Here is a 19,499-nt window from a genome sequence, read left to right on the forward strand (position 1 = left end):
TGACTCCCTCTCTCTCTGACCCTCCCCTGCTCACGCTGTCTCTCTCTCTCTCTCCTAGAAATAAATAAAAATATAAAAAAAAAAAATTTTAATCACCAATGCTTATCATGACAAGCACAGTCCTTGATCCCCATGACCTATTGCCCCCATCCGTCCCCCCACCTACCCCTCTGGTGACCGTCAGTTCTCTATAGTTAAGGAATCTGTTTCTTGGTTTGTCTCTCTTTTTTTTTTTTCCATTTGCTCCTTTTTCTTTCTTGAATTTCATATATGAATGAAATTACATGGTGTTTGTCTTTCTCTGACCTGTTTCACTTAGCATTATACTCTTCAGCTCCATCCATATCTTTGCAAATGGCAAGACTTCTATATTTTTTTATGGCTGAATAATATATATATATATCTCACATCTTTATCCATTCTTCAGACATTTAAGCTGTTCCATATTTTGGCTATTGTAAATAATCTGCTGTAAACATAGGAGTGCATGTATCCCTTCGAATCAGTATTTTTGTATTCTTTGGGTAAATACCCAGTAGTGCAGTTGCTGGATAGTAGGGTAGTTCTATTTTTACCTTTTTGAGGACCTTCCACAGTGGCTGCACCAGTTTGCATTCCTACCAACAGTGCATGAGGGTCCTGTTTCTCCACATCCTCCGCCAACATCTGTAGTTTTTTGTGTTGTTGATTTTAGCTATTCTGACAGGTGTGAGGTGATATTTCCTTGTAGTTTTGATTTGCATTTCCCTAATAAGTGATAATGACATCTTTTCATATGCCTGTTGGCCATCTGTATGTCTTCTTTGGAGAAATGTCTGTCCATGTCTTCAACCCATTTTTAATTGAACTATTTCTTTTTTTGGGTGTTGAGTTTTATAAGTTCTTTTATTTATTTATTTTTTTATATTTATTTTTTTTCTTAGTTTATTGTCAAGTTGGTTTCCATTTAACACCCAGTGCTCATCCCAACAGTGCCCATTACCCTTCTTCCCCTCTCCCCCACCCCCATCAGCCCTCAATTTGTTCTCAGCATTCAAAAGTCTCTCATGGTTTGCCTCCCTCCCTCTCCTCCACTATTTTTACCCTTCTCCTCCCCATGGTCCTCTGTTAAGTTCCTCCTAATCCACCTATACGTGCAAACATACGGTATCTGTCCTTCTTTTCCTGACATAATTCGCTCAGCATAACACCCTCAAGGTCCATCCATGTTGCTACACGTGGCCAGATTTCATTCTTTCTCATTGCCATGTAGTATTCCATGGTATCGATAAACCACATCTTCTTGATCCATTCATCCGTTGATGGACACTTAGGCTCTTTCCATGTTTTGGCTATTGTGGAGAGTGCTGCTATGAATATTGGGATACATGTGCCCCTGTGCATCAGCACTCCTGTATCCCTTGGGTCAATTCCTAGCAGTGCTATTGCTGGGTCATAGGGGAGTTCTATTGTTAATGTTTTGAGGAACCTCCACACTGTTTTCCAGGGGGGCTACACCAGTTTACATTCTCACCAACAGTGTAGGAGGGTGCCCGTTTCTCCACATCCTCGCCAGCATCTATAGTCTCCTGATTTGATCATTTTAGCCACTCTGACTGGCGTGAGGTGGTATCTCAGTGTGGCTTTGATTTGTATTTCCCTGATGAGTAGGGACGCTGAGCATCGTTTAATATGTCTGTTGGCCATCTGGATGTCCTCTTTGGAGAAGTGTCTGTTCATGTCTTCCCATTTCTTCACTGGATTATTTGTTTCTCGGATGTGGAGTTTGGGGAGTTCCTTATAGATTTTGTATCCTAGCCCTTTATCTGATATGTCATTTGCAACTATCTTTTCCCATTCAGTCAGTTGCCTATTAGTTTTATTGATTCTTTCCTTTCCCTTCCAGAAGTTTTTTATCTTGATGAGGTCCCAGTAGTTCATTTTTGCTCTTGATTCCCTTGTCTTTGGGGATGTGTCAAGTAAGAAATTGCTGCGGTGGAGGTCAAGGAGGTTGCTTCCTGCTTTCTCTTCTAGGGTTTTGATGGTTTCCTGTCTCACATTTAGGCCTTTCATCCATTTTGAGTTTATTTTTGTGCATGGTGTGAGAAAGTGATCTAGTTTCATTCTTCTGCATGTTGCTGTCCAGTTCTCCCAGCACCATCTGTTAAAGAGGCTGTCTTTTTTCCATTGGATACTCTTTCCGGCTTTGTCAAGGATTAGTTGGCCATACATTTGTGGGTCCAATTCTGAATTCTGTATTCTACTCCATTGGTCTATGTGTCTGTTTTTGTGCTAATACCATACTGTCTTGATGATTACAGCTTTGTGGTAGAGACTAAAGTCTGAGATGGTGATGCCTCCTGTTTTGGTTTTCTTCTTCAGCATTACTTTGGCTATTTGGGGTCTTTTGTGGTTCCATAAAAATTTTAGGATAGTTTTTTTCTGGCTTTGAGAAAAATGCTGGTGCAGTTTTGATTGTGATTGCATTAAATGTGTAGATTGCTTTGGGTTGTATTGACATTTTAACAATATTCTTCCAATCCATGAGCATGGAATGTTTTTCCATTTATTTGTGTCTTCTTCAATTTCCTTCATAGGTTTTCTATAGTTTTCATCATACAGATCTCCTATATCTTTGGTTAGGTTTATTCCTAGGTATTTTATGGTTTTTTTGTGCAATTGTGAATGGGATTAGTTTCTTGATTTCTCTTTCTGTTGCTTCATTGTTGGTGTATAAAAATGCAACCGACTTCAGTACATTGATTTTGTGTCCTGCAACTTTGCTGAATTCATGGATCAGTTCTAGTAGGCTTCTGGTGGAGTCATTCGGGTTTTCTAAGTAGAGTAGCATGTCGTCTGCGAAGAGTGAAAGTTTGACTTTGCCAATTCGGATGCCTTTGATTTCCTTTTGTTGTCTGATGGCTGATGCAAGGACTTCCAGCACTATGTTAAACAACAGTGGTGAGAGTGGACATCCCTGTTGTGTTCCTGATCTCCGGGAGAACGGTCTCAGTTTTCCCTTGTTGAGGATGATGTTAGCTGAGGGCTTCTCATAGATGGCTTTTATGATGTTTAAGTAGGTTCCTTCTATCCCAACTTTCTCTAGAGTCTTTATTAAGAAGGGATACTGTATTTTGTCAAATGCTTTTTCTGCATCTATCGACAGGATCATATGGTTTTTATCTTTTGTTGATGTGGTATATCACATTGATTGATTTGTGAATATTGAACCAGCCCTGTAACCCAGGAATGAATCCCACTTGATCTTGGTGGATAATTCTTTTTATGTGCTGTTGGATTCAATCTGCAAGGATCTTGTTGAGGATTTTGCATCTGTATTCATCAAGGATATTGGCCTGTAGTTCTCTTTTTTTTGCTGGATCTCTGTCTGGCTTGGGAATCAGAGTGATGCTGGCTTCATAAAATGAGTCCAGAAGTTTTCCTCCGATTTGTATTTTTTGGAATAGCTTGAGAAGAATGGTTATTAAGTCTGTTTTAAATATCTGGTAGAATTCCCCAGGGAAGCCCTCTGGCCCAGGGCTCTTATTTGTTGGCAGATTTTTGATAACTGATTCAATTTCTTCACTCGTTATGGGTCTGTTCAGGTTTTCTATCTCTTCCCGTGTGAATTTTGGTAGTGTGTGTTTAGGAATTCATCCATTTCTTCTAGGTTGTCCAGTTTGTTGGCATATAATTTTTCATAGTATTCCCTGATAATTGCTTGTGTTTCTGAGGGGTTAGTTGTAATCAGTCCATTTTCATTCATGATTTTGTCTCTTTGGGTGCTCTCTCTTTTCTCTTTGAGAAGCTTGGCTAGAGGTTTGTCAATTTTATTTTTTCAGAAAACCAACTCTAGGTTTCATTGATCTGTTCAACTGTTGTTTTTTTTTGTTTTTTTTTTTTTTTATTCTACATTGTTTATTTCTGCCCTGACTTTTATTATTTCTCTTCTCCTGCTGGGTCTGGGGTGTTCTTGTTTCTCTCTTTCTAGTTCCTTTAGGTGTGCTGTTAGATTTTGTATTTGCGCTTTTTCTAATTTCTTGAAATAAGCCTGGAGCACAATGTACTTTCCTCTTAGGACTGCCTTTTTTGCTGCATCTCCTAGAGTTTGGATTGTTGTATTTTCATTTTCATTTGTTTCCATATATTTTTTAATTTCTTCTCTAATTGCCTGATTGGCCCATTCGTTCTTTAGTAGGGTGTTCTTTAACCTCCATGTTTTTGGAGGTTTTCCAGACTTCTTCCTGTGGTTCATTTCGAGTTTCATAGCATTGTGATCTGAAAGTGTGCATGGTATGATCTCAGTTCTTTTATATTTATTGAGGGATGCTTTATGACACAGAATGTGATCTAAATTGGAGAATGTGCCAAGAGCACTTGAGAAGAAAGTGAATTCCATGGCCTCAGGATGTAGAGTTCTAAATATATGTCAAATCCATCTGGTCGAATGTGTCATTCAAGTCCATTGTTTCTTTAGGGATTTTCTGTCTAGTTGATCTATCCTTTGTTGTACGTGGAGTATTAAAGCCCCCTGCTGTTATACATTCTTATCCATAAGATTGTTTCTGTTTGTGGTTAATTATTTTATGTATTTGGGTTCTTCCGTATTTGGTGCATAGTCATTTATAATTGTTAGCTCTTCCTGATGGATAGACCTTGTAATTATTATGTAATGCCCTTCTTCATCCCTTGTTACTGCTTTTACTTTAAAGTCCAGTTTGTCTGATATAAGTATGGCTACTTCAGCTTTCTTTTGACTTCCAGTAGTATGATAGATGCTTCTCCATCCCCTTACTTTCAATCTGAAGGTGTCCTTAGGCATAAAATGAGTTTCTTGTGGACAGCAAATAGATGGATTTTGGTTTTTTGTCCCTTCTGCTACCCTGTGTCTCTTGATTGGAGCATTTAGTCCATTTACATTCAGTGTTATTGAAAAATATGGGTTTAGGGTCATTGTGTTCTTTGTAGGATTAATGTTTGTGGTGGTGTCTCTGGTATCTTGCTTTCCTTGCAACATTTCCCTCAGAGAGTCCCCCTCAGGATTTCTAGTAGGGCTGGTTTAGTGCTGACGAATTCTTTCAATTTTTGTTTATTTGGAAAGACTTGTATCTCTCCTTCTATTCTGAATGACAGGCTTGCTGGATAGAGGATTCTTGGCTGCATGTTTTTTTGTTCATCACATTGAAGATCTCCTGCCATTCCTTTCTGACCTGCCGAGTTTCAGTAGATAGGTCTATAATCACTCTGATAGGTTTCCGTTTGTATGTTAGGGCCCTTTTCTCCCTAGCTGCTTTCAAAATTCTGTCTTTGTCCTTATATTTTGCCAGTTTCACGATGATGTGTCATGCAGAAGATCGATTCAAGTTACCCCTGAGGAGAGTTCTCTGTACCTCTTGGATTTCAACGTGTTTCCTTCCCCAGATTGGGGAAGTTCTCTGCTACAATTTGTTCAAAGACTTCTTCAACACCTTTCCCTCTCTCTTCCTCTTCTGGAATTCCTATGATATGGATATTGTTCCCTTTGATTGTATCACTGAACTCTCCAACTCTCCTTTCGTGTCCCTGGATCAGTTTATCTCTTTTTTTCAGCTTCCTCTTTTTCTTTTCTTTCTTTCTTTATTTTTTTTTTTAATGTTTTATTTATTTCTAGGAGAGAGAGAGAGAGAGAGCGTGAGCAGGGGAGGGTCAGAGAGAGAGAATCACAGATTCTGAAACAGGCTCCAGGCTCTGAGCTGGCAGTCAGCACAGAGCCCGACACGGGGCTCAAACCCACAAACCGCGAGATCCTGACCTAAGCAAAAGTCGGACGCTTAACCGAATAAGCCACCCAGGCGCCCCCAGCTTCCTCTTTTTCTATAATTGTATCTTCTAATTCATCTATTCTCCCTTCTATCTCTTCAATCCATGCATTGGATGGCTCCATTTTATTATGCATCTCATTTATAGCATTTTTTAATTCACAACTATTTTTAAGCTCCATAGTCTTTGTAGCAATAGCTTCTCTGGTGTCTTCCATGCCTTTTTCAAGCCCAGCGATTAATTTTATGACTGTTGTTCTAAATTCTTGTTCAGTTACATTGCTTTTATCGGTTTTGAACAGTTCTTTAGCTATCATTTCTTCCTGGAATTTCTTTGGAGCAGAGTTCTTCCATTTTGTCATTTTGGTTAGCTTTCTATCTCGTTAATTTTAAAAGCTTGTTATGCTCTCTGCACCTGCGAGTACTGTTGTATTAAAGAAGGCTCTTTGACTGTCCAGGGCCTGTCCGTTCAGTAAGTGTTCTTTAATGGTGTCTCTCGGTCTCTCTTGTTGAGACTTTGGTTATTTTATTTCCCTACTCATAGTGGTATTTGGGACTTTTCCACCATGTGTACCTTGGCTTATTTCTTGAGGTAGCCCTGGAAAAGAAAACAGACAAATACACAGGGAACAAAGGCACACAAATGCGCAGACAAATCCAACAACACTCAAACTAAAAGGGAAAAGGAAAAGAAAAAAAAAGGAAGGAAAAGAAAAGGAGGAAGGAGGAGAAACATAATGAAAATAAAAATAAAAAATAAGAAAAAAACACCAAAAGACAAAGGACAGTCTAAAAAGCATAGAACCAGAATTCCCAGCTACAAATGAAGAGCAGGGTGTATGCGGTGCTGATGGAAGAGCAGATACACAGAGAGACGTGACCGGGTGGGGAAGAAGCGAAACTGCACAATGACCGGGCAGAGACTAAGAGGCTTAATTCAGAGAGAGAAAGAGGAGAATATGGTAAGAGGCAAGGAGAAAGCAACAAAGATAATGTTACTCAGAGAAACTATATAGTCTGATTATTCCAGAGAGAGAGAGAAAAGTAGTGGTGGAGATGTAGAATATACATCTAGAGAATGGATTAAATGTAACTAAGCAAACCAGTGACCAGAGCATCCAGTCCAGCAGAGGGGAGGGATATAAATGAGACAAGGGAAAATATAACTGAATAGAAAGAATTGATCTGGAATTAATCACACAGTGCATCCATGTTGGTCTTGCCATGGGCTCTGGTGTAAAAAGAAAAAAATAGCTCTCTAGCGGGGATGGGCATGGCTTGGTGTAGGCGGGGCTTAGCCTCCCCTGTGGTCCCGGGGCCTCTCCCTGAAGCCCCGCCTTGGTGGTTGTAGGGAGAAACATGGCGGCGCCCCAGTCCCTTCTCCAACCAGACATGGCAAATCACTCTTGGGTCCGTTCTCCTTGTGCCGCAGGCGCAGCCAAGATGGGCGGAGTTGTAGGTGTTCTATGCCCCAAACCACGCCTCATTCCCCGATCTTCCTGCGTGGGCCTTATTGATCCTGCCGGAAACAATCCCGCAGGTCTCCGCTTCCTGCCACAGGGAGTGGAGCTCAGGGAGCCTGGCTGCAGGCTTGGGTTGGCTGCTTCCCCCGCCGCTAGGGGTCAGTGGGGGCGGGGGGATGGGGCAGGGGCGCTGCTGGGGGTCGAGCTGGGAGAGAGGGGGCGCAGCCTCCCCGCTGTGGGGGATGGAGCAGGGAGAGCAGTGGAGCAGATTCTCCTGCCACCGTCTGGGACTGGGGCACCCGGTTCAACATTGGCACCCCAGCTAGAACTAATAACACTCTCCGTCCAAGCCGAGGATTTTCTCTTCTCCAGGGACAATTGTGGGAGCAGTTTCAGCTGCTCTTTGTTTTTCCCTCGACTCACCGCGGCTCCCTTTGAGGGGGGCTCCCTCCCCGCCCTCTGTGTCTCTGTCCCCGCCTGCTTTTATCTTCCCCGGTTCACACTCACGCACTTATAAGGTTGCCTTCCCAGTGTACTCTCTCTTTCTCTTCCCAAACTCCTGCAGCTCAGTGTCCTATGGCTTCAGGTCTTCTCTGTTTGAGAGATGGGTGTGAGCGAGATGCATGGAGCTCCCTACCTCTCTGCCATCTTGCGTCCTCTATAAGTTCTTTTAGACACCAACCCTTTATTGGCTCTGTCGTTTGCAAATATCTTCTCTCATTCCATAGGTTGCCTTTTAGGTTTGCTAATTGTTTCCTCTGCTGTGCAGAAGCTTTTTATGCTGATGTAGTCCCACTAGTTTATTTTTGCTTTTGTTTCCCTGCTTCAGGAGACCTGTCTAGAAAAATGTTACTATAGCAGATGTCAGAGAAGTTACTGCCTATGTTCTGTCTTAGGGGTTTTGTGGTTTCAGGTCTCATATTTGGGTCTTTAATCCATTTTGAATTTATTTTGTGTATGGTGTAAGAAAGTGGTCCAGTTTCATTCTTTTGCATGTTGCTATCCAGTTTTCCCAGCACCATTTGTTGAAAAGACTATCTTTCCTATTGGATATTCTCTCCTGCTTCATAAACATTGACTATATAATTGTTTGTTTATTTTTGAGCTCTTTGCTCTGTTCCAGTGGTCTGTGTGTCTGTGTTTGTGCCAGTACCCTACTGTTTTGATTATTGCAGTTTTGAAATATATCTTGAAGTCCAGAACTGTGATGCCTTCAGCTTTGCTTTGCTTTTTCAAGATTGCTTTGGCTATTTGTCTTTCATGGTTCTGTACAAATTTTAGGTTCTCTATTCTAGCCCTGTGAAAAATGCCATTGGCAATTTTGATAGAGATTGCATTAAATGTATGCTTTGTGTAGTACAGACAGTTTAACAGTATTCTTCCAATCCATGAGCATAGACTGTTTTTCCATTTCTTTGTGTTGTCTTCAATTTCTTCTTTCATCAGTGTTTTATAGTTCTCAGAGTACAGGTCTTTCACCTCTTTGGTTAGGTTTATTCCAAGGTATCTTTTTTCTATTTTGTAGTAAAAAATTGTTTATTTTGAGACAGAGAGAGAGAGAGACTGCGCCTGAGCAGGGGAGGGGCAGAGAGTTTAAAATTTCTGTCTGTGCTGTTTCATCATCTGTGTGTAGAAATGCAACAGATTTCTGTACATTGATTTTGTATTCTGTGACTTTACTAAATTCGTGTGTCAGCTCTAGCAGTTTTGTAGTGGAGTCTTTAGGATTTTTTCTATGTAGTATATCATATAAAGTTTTACTTATTCCTTGCCAAATTGGATGATTTTTTCCTTTTTGTTGTCTGATTGCTGTGGCTAAGACTTCCAGTACTGTGTTGAATAAAAGTGAGCGAGCACATTCTTGTTTTATTCCTGATCTTAGGGGGAAGCTCTCAGTTTTTCACCATTGAGGATGATGTTCGTTGTGGGTTTCTCATAGATGGCCTTTATTATGTTCAAGTACGTTCCCTCTAAACCTACTGAGTGGAGGATTTTTATCATGGATGTTGTACTTTGTCAAATGCTTTTTCTGCATCTGTTGAAATGAGCATATGGTTTTTAATCTTTCTCTTGTGGATGTGATGTATCATGTTGATTGATTTGCGAATATTGGATCACTCTTGCATCCTAGGAATAAATTCCACTTGATCGTAGTAAATGATTTTTAGTTTATTGTTGAATTTGGTTTGCTAGTATTTTGTTGAGGATTTTTGCATCTGTGTTCACAGAGGTATTGGCTTATAGTTCTCTCTAATCTTTAGTTCCTGTTTTCCTGCTGGCTTTAGGCATTGTCAGTCTTTTTCTAGTTTCTTTAGGTGTAAGGTTAGATTGTTTGAGATTGTTCTTGCTTCTTCAGATAGGCCTGTGTTACTATATACTTTCCTCTTAGGACCATTTTTGCTGCACTTGAAAGATTTTGAACAACTGTATTTTCATTTGTTTCCATGTACTTTATTTCTTCTTTTCTTTCCCACTTGACCCATTCATTGTTTAGTAGCATATTATTTAACCTTCATGTATTTGCATTCTTTCCAGATATTTTCTTAAGATGGCATGGTATGACATTGATCCTTTTTAATTTGTTGAGGCTTCTTTTATGGCCAAATATGTGATCTATTCTGGAAACTGTACCATGTGCACTTGGAAAGAATGTATATTCTGCTGTTTTAGGATAGAATGTTCTGAATATTCCTGTTAAATCCAGGGTCCAGTATGTTATTCAATGCCATTGTATCCCAGGCTCCTGGGTGTCTCAGTCATTAAGTATCTGACTTCAGCTCAGGTTATGATCTCATGGTTTGTGAATTTGAGTTTCACATCAGGTGATCTCGAGCCCTGCTTCGGGTGAGCCCTGTTTCTTTCTCTCTCTCTGCCTCTCTGTCTTTCTCTCAAAAAACAAACAAACAAACAAACAAAAACCCATTATTTCCTTGTTGATTTTCTTTGTGGATGATCTGTCCATTGATGTAAGTGGGGTGTTAAATATCCTATTATTGTATTATTATCACTTAGTTCCTTTATGTTTGTAATTATCTATTTTATGTATTTGGATGCTTTCTTGTTGGGTGCATTAATATTTACAATTGTTACATTTTCTTGTTGGATTATCCCTTTTATGATTATATAATGTCCCTCTTCATCTCTTATTACAGTCTTTGTTTCTGTTTTTGTTTTTTCATGTTTATTTTTGAGAACAAGAGAGACAGAGTATGAGTTGGGGAAGGGTAGAGAGGAGGGACACAGAATCTGAAGCAGGCTCCAGGCTCTGAGCTGTCAGCACAGAACCTGATGTGGGACTCGAACCCGTGAGCAAGATCATGACCTGAGCTGAAGTCAGGTCCTCAACTGAATGAGCCACCCAGGTGCCCCAATTACATTCTTTGTTTTAAAGTCTATTTTAGAGCCTAAGTGTCCATCAACGGACGAATGGATCAAGAAGATGTGGTTTATCTATACCATGGAATACTACATGGCAATGAGAAACAATGAAATCTGGCAAATGTAGCAACATGGATGGACCTTGAGGGTGTTATGCTGAGCGAAATAAGTCCGGCAGAGAAGGACAAATATCATATGTTTGCACATATAGGAGGATTAGGAGGAACTTAACTGAGGAACATGGGGGAGAAGAAGGGGGGGAAATGGGGGGAAGGGAGAGAGGCAAACCACGAGAGACTCTTGAATGCTGACAAAAACTGAGGACTGATGGATGTGGGGGGGTAGGGAGGATGAGCACTGGGTGTTATGTGGAAACTAATTTGACAATAAACTATTTGTAAAAAAATAAAAGCTAAAAAAAAATAGTCTATTTTATCTGATATTGCTATCCCAGCTTTCTTTTCACTTCCATGTGCATGATAAATGCTTTTCCATCCCTCACTTTTTTTCTTTTCTTTAGATCTTTATTTTATAGTTTATTGTCAAGTTAGTTTATAATACCCAGTGCTCATTCCAACAGGTGCCTTCATTCGTGCCCATCAGTCCTTTTCCCCTCTCCTCCACCCCCATCAACCCTCAATTTGTTCTCCGTATTTAAGAGTCTCTTATGGTTTGCCTCCCTCCCTCTCAACTATTTTTCCTCCTTCCTCTCCCCCATGGTCCTCTGTTAAGTTTCTCCTGTTCCACATATGAGTGAAAACATGGTATCTGTCCTCTGCCTGACTTATTTCGCTCAGCATAACACCCTGGAGTTCCGTCCACGTTGCTACAAATGGCCAGATATCATTCTTTCTCATTGCCATGTAGTATTCCTTTGTATAGATAAACCACATCTTCTTGATCCATTCGTCAGTTGTCCATTCCCTCACTTTTGATCTGCATGTGTTTTTGGGTCTGAAATATGTGTCTCTTGCAGGCAACATATAGATTGGTCTTGCTTTCTATCCATTCTGTTACTCTGTCTTTCGATTGGAGTGTGTGGTCCATTTACATTCGAAGTAATGTACTTATGCCATTCATGTCATTTGTTTGTGGTTGTTTTGAAGATTTTCTCTGATCCTTTTATGGTTTGCTAGGCTTCTTTAGTGATATATTTGGAGTCTTTTCTCTATTTTTTTCGTATCTGTTACTAGTTTTGATTTCTGGTTATCACTAGGTTTATATGTAACATCTTCTGCAGTCTGTATTAAGTTGATCATTTACGTTTGGACCCATTCTTTACACCCCCCACCTCCCATTTTAGCTATATGTGTCTTATTTTATGGCCTTTTATTTCGTGTGTTCTCTTGACTGGTTTTTTTATTTTGTTTTTTGCAGAAATGTTCATTTTTACTGCTTTTGTGTTTCTTACATTCATACTGTCATTTTTGGTCTTTGCACTCAAGGATTCCCCTTTAATGTTTCTAGCAGAATTGGATTAGTGGCCATGAGCTCCTTGAGTTGTTGTTTGTCTGGGCAACTCTTTATCTCTACTTCAATTCTGAATGTCAGCTTTGCTGGATAGAGTATTACTTTTTTTTTTTTTTTTTTTTTTTAATGTTTATTTTTGGGAGACAGAGACAGAATACAAGCAAGGAAGGGGAAGAGAGAGGGAGACACAGAATCCAGAGCAGGCTCTAGGCTCTGAGTGTCAGCACAGAGCCTTATTTGGGGCTTGAACTCATGAACTGTAAGATCATGACCTGAGCTGAAATCATATGCTTAACTGACTGAACCACCCAGGCGCCCCTGGATAGTTTTCTTTCTTGTCTGCAGGTTTTTCCCATTTTGTACTGTGAAGATATCATGCCATCTCTCTGTCTTGGAAAATTTCTGCTGAAAAGAATTGGTTAATAGGCTTATGGGTTTTCCTTCATATGTAACTGTCTTCTTTTGCTGCTTTTAATATTTTTCTTTATCACTGTATTTTGCCATTTTAATTACAATATGCCTTCGTGTGGATATGCTTATGTTGATTTTGCTGGGAGTTCTTTGTGCCTCTTGAATCTGGATATCTGTTTCCTTCCCCACAGTAGGGAAGTTTTCAGCTATTTTTCTTCAGATAAATTCCCTACCTCCTTTTCTGTCTCTTCTGGGATTCCTGAAACACAAACCTTACTATGTTTGATGGAATCACTGAGTTCCCTAAAGCTATTCTCCTGTCGCGTAATTCTTTCTCTCTTTTCTATAACTTGGTTACATTACTCTTTCTTCTAGTCCATTAATTCATTACTCTGCTTCTTGAGCCTGCTGTTCATTCCATCAAGCAAAATGTTTCTCCTTTCATTTTTGAGCCCGTTATCTCTTTATTTTTCATCATCTCTTTGTCAAGGATCTCATTGATGTTCTCCATTCTTTTCTCAAGTCCATTAAGTATCCTTATGATCGTTGTTTTAAATTCTCCATTAGGTTTGTTAATTATATCTGTTTTATTTAAGTCTCTGGCTGCGGCCTTGTCCTCTTCTTTTATTTGGGACAAATTCCCTGTTTTCTCATTTTGTATAAGTATGTCTACCTGTTTCTGTGTATAAGAAGGTCAGCTACATCTCCTGTTCTTGAAGGTAATGTTCTTATGAAGAAGAGGTCCTGTGTAGCGTCCCCTTGTTCCCCAGGGCCTGCCATTTCTGGTTCTGTCTCCAGTCCATGCTCAACACCAAAAATACCAAATAATCCAATTAAAAAGTGAGCAGAGACATGAACAGACATTTTCCCAGTGAAGACATACAGTTGCCCAACAGACAACATGAAAAGATGTTGAACATCACTCATCATCAGGGAAATACAAATCAAAACCACAGTGAGATATTATCCCACAGTTATCTGAATGGCTAGAATCAAAAACACAAGAAATAGCAGGTTTTGGTGAAGATGTGAAGACAAAGGAACTTCGTGCACTGTTGGTGGGAATGTGAACTGGTGCAGCCACTGTGGAGAACAGTATTGAGCTTCCTCAAAAAGTGGAAACAGAACTACCCCATGATTCAGCAATCACACCACTGGATATTAGCCCAAAGGAAACGAAAACACTAGTTTGAAAAGATATATGCACCTCTGTGTTTATAGCAGCATTATTTACAATAACATAATTATGGAAACAACCCAGGTGTTCATCACTAGATGGATAAAGTGTGGTATACACACACACAGTGGAATATTAGCCATAAGAAAGAATAAAATCTTGCCATTTGCAACAACATGCATGGAGCTAGAGAATGTAATGGTAAGTGAAAGAAGTCAGTCAGAGAAAGACAGGTGCTGTATGTATTCACTCATGTGGAATTTAAGAAACAAAACAAAATGACACAAACCAAAAAACCAGATTCTTAGCTACAGAGAACACACTCATGGTCACCCGAGGGGAGGTGGGTGGGGGGATGGGTGGAATAGGTGAAGGGCGTTAAGAGTACACTTATCATAATGAACACTGAATAATGTATAGAATTGCTGAATCACTATACTGTACACCTGGAACTAATATAATACTGTTAAGTTTACTGGAATTAAAATAACTTTCTTTCCCCGATCATTTTTTTAGAAATTATCTCTGTGATGGAGAAGTGTGTGATAAACCAAATTTAGCAGAATGTTAATTGTACAGTCTAAATATGTACATAGATGTTCACTGTAATTTTTCAACTTATCTGTATAAAAATTTTCATAATGTTAAAAAATGTGAAAAATCTATTTTTATATCACTAATACAGTGGCCACAGGCTACCCATCTATATTACTCTAAATTAAATTACTAAATTACCCTGAAGTAAAAGGATGCCAGTCTTTAGAATAAGTTTCTAATTTCATGGTGTTCTAAATTAGAGCATTAAGGCCATGTTTTATCTTTGTATTTTCAAATAGCTTCATATGTTTTGGTTACATTTTAAAAAGGCAACTTTCCCATTTCAGCCAAACTAATTATGATTAAGTCATCTCTAAAAGTCCTCTAAATGCATGACTTCTTTAATTTTTTTAAAAATGTTTTTATTCATTTTTGAGAGAGAGATCGAGACAGCATGAGCAGGGGAAGGTCAGAGAGGGAGGGAGATACAGAATCTCAAGACAGGCTCCAGGTTCTGAGCTAGCTGTCCGCACAGAGCCCAACGCGGGGCTCAAACCCACGAACCGTGAAATCATGACTTGAGCCGAAGTTGGACGCTTAACTAACTGAGCCACCCAGGCGCCCCAATACATGATTTTTAAGAAAACCTTTTCTTTGTTCCCTATTATTCTCATGATTACCCAGAAGTCTTAATAGTAGTTTGATTCCAGTTCTGTTGAGAGTTAGAGGTATCAAAACTTGCATATATTTTAGGCTCTCTTTCTTTAAAAAAATGTATCTTAGGGTTTAAAAAAAAAAAAAAAGATTAACAATTATTTGGTTTAGGCTTAATCCAAGATTAAAACAGTATTAAACCCTATTTTATGAATGTTACTCTTCTCTTGCAGCTCTATAACTTGCATATACGCATGTGTATGTGTTTGTGTATACATACATTTTTTTTTTTTTTTTTTTTTTTACAGTATTTGAAAGCTGTGATAACTCCAGAGTGTCTTCTGATACTAGATTATCGTAATTTAAATTTAGAGCAATGGCTATTCCGGGAACTTCCTTCGCAGTTGGCTGGAGAAGGACAACTTGTCACATACCCTTTACCTTTTGAGTTTAGGGCTATAGAAGCACTTCTACAATATTGGGTAAGCCTGTATTTTTATTTAGATTCTTGATTTTGTTCTTTTTATGTAAAAAATCTTTTTTAACATGCATTTAAATGTTATAGAGACAGAGCGCAAGAGGGGGGAGAGCCAAAAAGAGGGAGACACAGAATCCAAACAGGCTTCAGGCTCTGAGCTGTCAGCACAGAGCCCGACATGGGGCTCGAACCCACAAACCATGAGATCATGACCTGAGCCGGAGTCAGATGCTTAACGGACTGAGCACCCCTGTTCCTGCTTAAAATTCTGTTGAGCAGGAAGACCGAGTTGGTATTGTTGCAGCGGTGCTTTCCCTAGCCACACCCCGCCTCCAAATAAAACCATCTCTAAGGGCCCTGTATAGACAAAGTCCTTAATTCTTAAGCTGTATGAGCCAATCAAATAGATCTAAGGTTTCTAGGTATAGCTTATAAAGTTTCTTTGAGAATCCTATTAGGACGTTCCCGTAAGCACATTTTAAGTTGGCTGTCCTTTATACAGAGTTGATAACTATATTCAGGGGTGCTAATTCAAAATATTTAACATCCTAAATATGATAGAAAAGAACATATCAAAAAACTTTTAAATATATTCCATTTTATTCTGTAACTACATTGTCTATTTTAAAAGTGCACACACGTGATAAATATTATAGTTCAAATCATTCTAATACTTTGCACACCACACCTTGTTTGTACAGTGCTTTGTTTGAGACGTAATTTGACACAGGAACCATGTGTGATTCTTCTACTGATTCCCCCATTATGTTGATAGTCACTGAGTGTCTGGGGACCCTGTCAGACCCTGAACAAGGGTGGTCACTGGCCTCCGGGCCCCCACAAATTGTTCACAACCTGTCCTCCCCCATTAGGTTAGTATTAGTCAGGAATAAGCTGCATGAGACAGTTGGTCCTGGGAGCTTGCTCACCAGACCGAGGGAGGGGCGCAGAGAAAGAGCGCGCACAGTGGCTGAGGACCTGGTGAACCTAGGCCCTTCTCTCTCATCCGCCCTGCTCTGCATTCCCCGCGCTCACTCTGGGTAATGAAGAAGGAGCTCCAGCTAGTTCCAGCCAGTGCTAGGTGACAAGTTGGAGCAGGGGAGGGAGAGAAGGAGGGAAGGTGCAGCCAGGGTCAGTGACAGGCAACACAGGCTGAGGAAGCTCTCGGGAGCTCCTGCTGAGACTGAGTTTTACTAATTACTGCTTAATTCTGTTATACTATGTGCCACCTCATGTATCAGTATCTACCCACTGGAATAGCTCTGTCAGTGATTTCCTGCTGAATGCCTGCCATGCTTCTGTTTACCTGAATAACAGGTATACTTTTGACTTGACACTGATTTATTTTTTAAAGTCCCAAGTTATGTTTTAGTTTTCAGAAGAATTTATTATGTAGGAATTTTGAACTGCATTCTGTTGACAGAGAACACGGGTTATCAACTGTAGAATTTGTGTTGTAAACGTGGAATGGTAGGTTTCCTTTTAGTCCGTCAGTCTTGCGTTCCTTTCATAACGTTTACAGGGGAAGACCTTAGGGGAGCTGATTCCCTGCCGACCAAGTGCAAGGCCCGTGACGACATCACACGTGGTTATCTCGTAACCCGGTAGATGTAGTTCTTGAGTCGTCTGGTGTCGGCATTCCAGCACTGGCTGTGTTCCCAGCCACTGCAGGTTTCTGTATTTCATCAGAAGGTTCACTGACCCTGAGTATTCTAAAAAGACTATTTTAATTCTTATGTAAGTCATGTTGTTATCTAGATCAGCACTCTTCAGGGGAAACTTAGCGTTTTGCAGCCACTGATCCTTGAGACGTTGGAAGCTTTAGTGGACCCCAAACATTCCTCTGTGGACAGAAGCAAACTGCACATCTTGCTTCAAAATGGCAAGAGGTAAATACAAGTGACTTACCTATTTGGAATGTAGACACAACAGTGAAATGTGTTGCATAAATTCAGATACAAAATTAGTGTGATTCTTAACTATTTTAAAAATACCAACTAGTCTTGGTAATGGTAATGACTTACCCTCCATACTTTCAAAACAGGAAAGTAACCTCGGTGGGAAGTTGAGCTAAGAAGGGCACACAGATTAATGTTTATTGAAAAGCTGTTTTGTATGAAATGCTGCATCAGGGTCTTTATTTTTGGTTTTGGAATTGATTCTCAATGTCCATGGTAAATATCCAAATTTTTTTTTACAAGTCAGTGTTTACCATCAGTGTATATGTGATCTACCTGATAAGATACTTTTACAAAAGGCACTTTTCTTAAAGTGAAATGTGTTTGTAAGTTTGTTATTAATCATTTCTGTACACCTTCTCTTATAGTCTGTCTGAGTTAGAAACTGATATCAAAGTTTTCAAAGAGTCCATTTTGGAGATTTTGGATGAAGAAGAGCTGCTGGAGGAGCTCTGCCTCAGCAAGTGGAGTGACCCGCAAGTCTTGTGAGTATGTAGTCGTGCTTTGCTACTCATTTTGCTGGGATCTGTCTTCTTCAGGGGGTTTTTTTCCTAGAGTACGGAACATTCTATCTAGAGCAGAAAATAGAGGCACGTCTTATCCCCAGTTGTTTCACTGTGTCCCCATATGGATTGCATCTTACTCAGCGTAATTAGGATATATGATACACTTATCATAGTGCTGGTCTATGATAAGTGTAAACACACCATTACCTTTATCTTTGAGGGACTGGCCCCCAATGTGCCCACACATCTACCCAAACAACTTAACGCAGGGAGCACAGCGGAGGAGAGAGAGGTAGTCACACGGGGACAGGGAGAGTGCAGTGACGGATGGGAAGACATGGATGTATATTCTGTGTCTTGTCTAGTGCTCATCTTATAAATGTTTTCTTTTACAAAATTAGAAATCGTTCACTCTCCGTATGCACACTCAAGTTAAATGTTTACTTTGTAAGTACTCAGAATATTTTTGTTTTTTGTAGATGAGTTTTAGAAATTAATGGAGAAATTTTTGTGATTCCCATAGTTTCCATAGTCTGTATAAGTATCTTTTACAGAGCACTTCACTCCTTATTCTCTATGTTGGGGTGGTGGGGTGTGTAAGTAAAAGGGCACAAGATAACTGTTGACATCATTCAAGAACATTTTTCTTCATATGTGAAAATGACATTTCCTTTCCAAGATAAACACATAATGCTCTCTGTGTTCATTTTTAGTTTTTAGTTTTACCTGATTTGCACTAATTTGTATTCCTTCACCAGCATTTACACATCTGGATTTTCCCGTAGCTGGTAGTGCGTATTTGCATGAGAATCCCATGACTTGGGGCCCTGGAATACAGCCGTGCCCCCTGCTTACTCTCATAGTGCTTGGAGGCACTTGACAAAGCCACTCACACACTGGCCTCAATCACAATACTAGAAAAGACAAAGGCCAATTTTGTCATCGGCAGCTAAATATTGTATACAGATTCAGGAAGTTTGTGGTATGAATGTCTGATGCATGTATTAGGGGAGTGTTAGTTATGTTAATGCTTTTAATTAAAGTGAAAAGAGCAGTGCTGGAATCGACCATGCAGAAGAAATGGAATTGCTGTTGGAAAACTACTACCGTTTAGCTGACGATCTTTCCAATGCAGCTCGGGAACTCAGAGTGCTGATTGATGATTCGCAGAGTATCATATTCATCAATCTAGACAGGTAAAAAAGCATTCTGTAAAACAGCCAGTGAATACTTTCTTTTAAAGTAAGTCTAAAGTGATAAAGCTTTTTTTTTTTTTTTTTTTTTAAATAGTTTATTTTCAAATTAGTTTCCATAAAGTGATAAAGCTTCTAAGGAACTGTCATTTTTAGGAGCAGTTACATCATCGTTATCTATAAATGCTACATGGCAGTATGTCTTTTTTTTTTTTAAGGTATAGATTTAATTTATGTGGCATTAATAGACTACTTCGTGAAATCACTGTGTATGGTCAGTGGGCCAGTCTCATCTAAGTACATGTTCTCTCCAGCCACCGTAATGTGATGATGAGGCTGAACCTGCAGTTGACCATGGGAACCTTTTCTCTTTCACTGTTTGGACTAATGGGAGTTGCTTTTGGAATGAATTTAGAATCTTCCCTTGAAGAGGTGAGACTGCATTTCAATATTAGGGATTATTTTCTGTGTTTTGGAGATAATTTTTTAAAATGGAT

At 39.6% G+C, this 19,499-nt stretch overlaps 1 protein-coding gene across 1 annotated transcript in view; it reads left to right on the forward strand.

Moving 5' to 3' along the window:
- The window catches only part of MRS2 (magnesium transporter MRS2), a 39,880-nt gene that overhangs the window by 9,221 nt on the left and 11,160 nt on the right, over nucleotides 1–19,499 (forward strand). Inside the window, exons 5-9 of the mRNA XM_039216721.1 lie at nucleotides 15,176–15,349; nucleotides 17,104–17,234; nucleotides 17,672–17,788; nucleotides 18,853–19,005; nucleotides 19,317–19,434. Of these exons, the coding sequence (XP_039072652.1) occupies nucleotides 15,176–15,349; nucleotides 17,104–17,234; nucleotides 17,672–17,788; nucleotides 18,853–19,005; nucleotides 19,317–19,434 (693 nt within the window). The remainder of the gene's footprint in view (nucleotides 1–15,175; nucleotides 15,350–17,103; nucleotides 17,235–17,671; nucleotides 17,789–18,852; nucleotides 19,006–19,316; nucleotides 19,435–19,499) is intronic.

Source organism: Hyaena hyaena, unplaced genomic scaffold, assembly GCF_003009895.1.
Source record: "Hyaena hyaena isolate Hyena2069 unplaced genomic scaffold, ASM300989v1 scaffold_652, whole genome shotgun sequence".
NCBI lineage: Eukaryota > Metazoa > Chordata > Mammalia > Carnivora > Hyaenidae > Hyaena > Hyaena hyaena.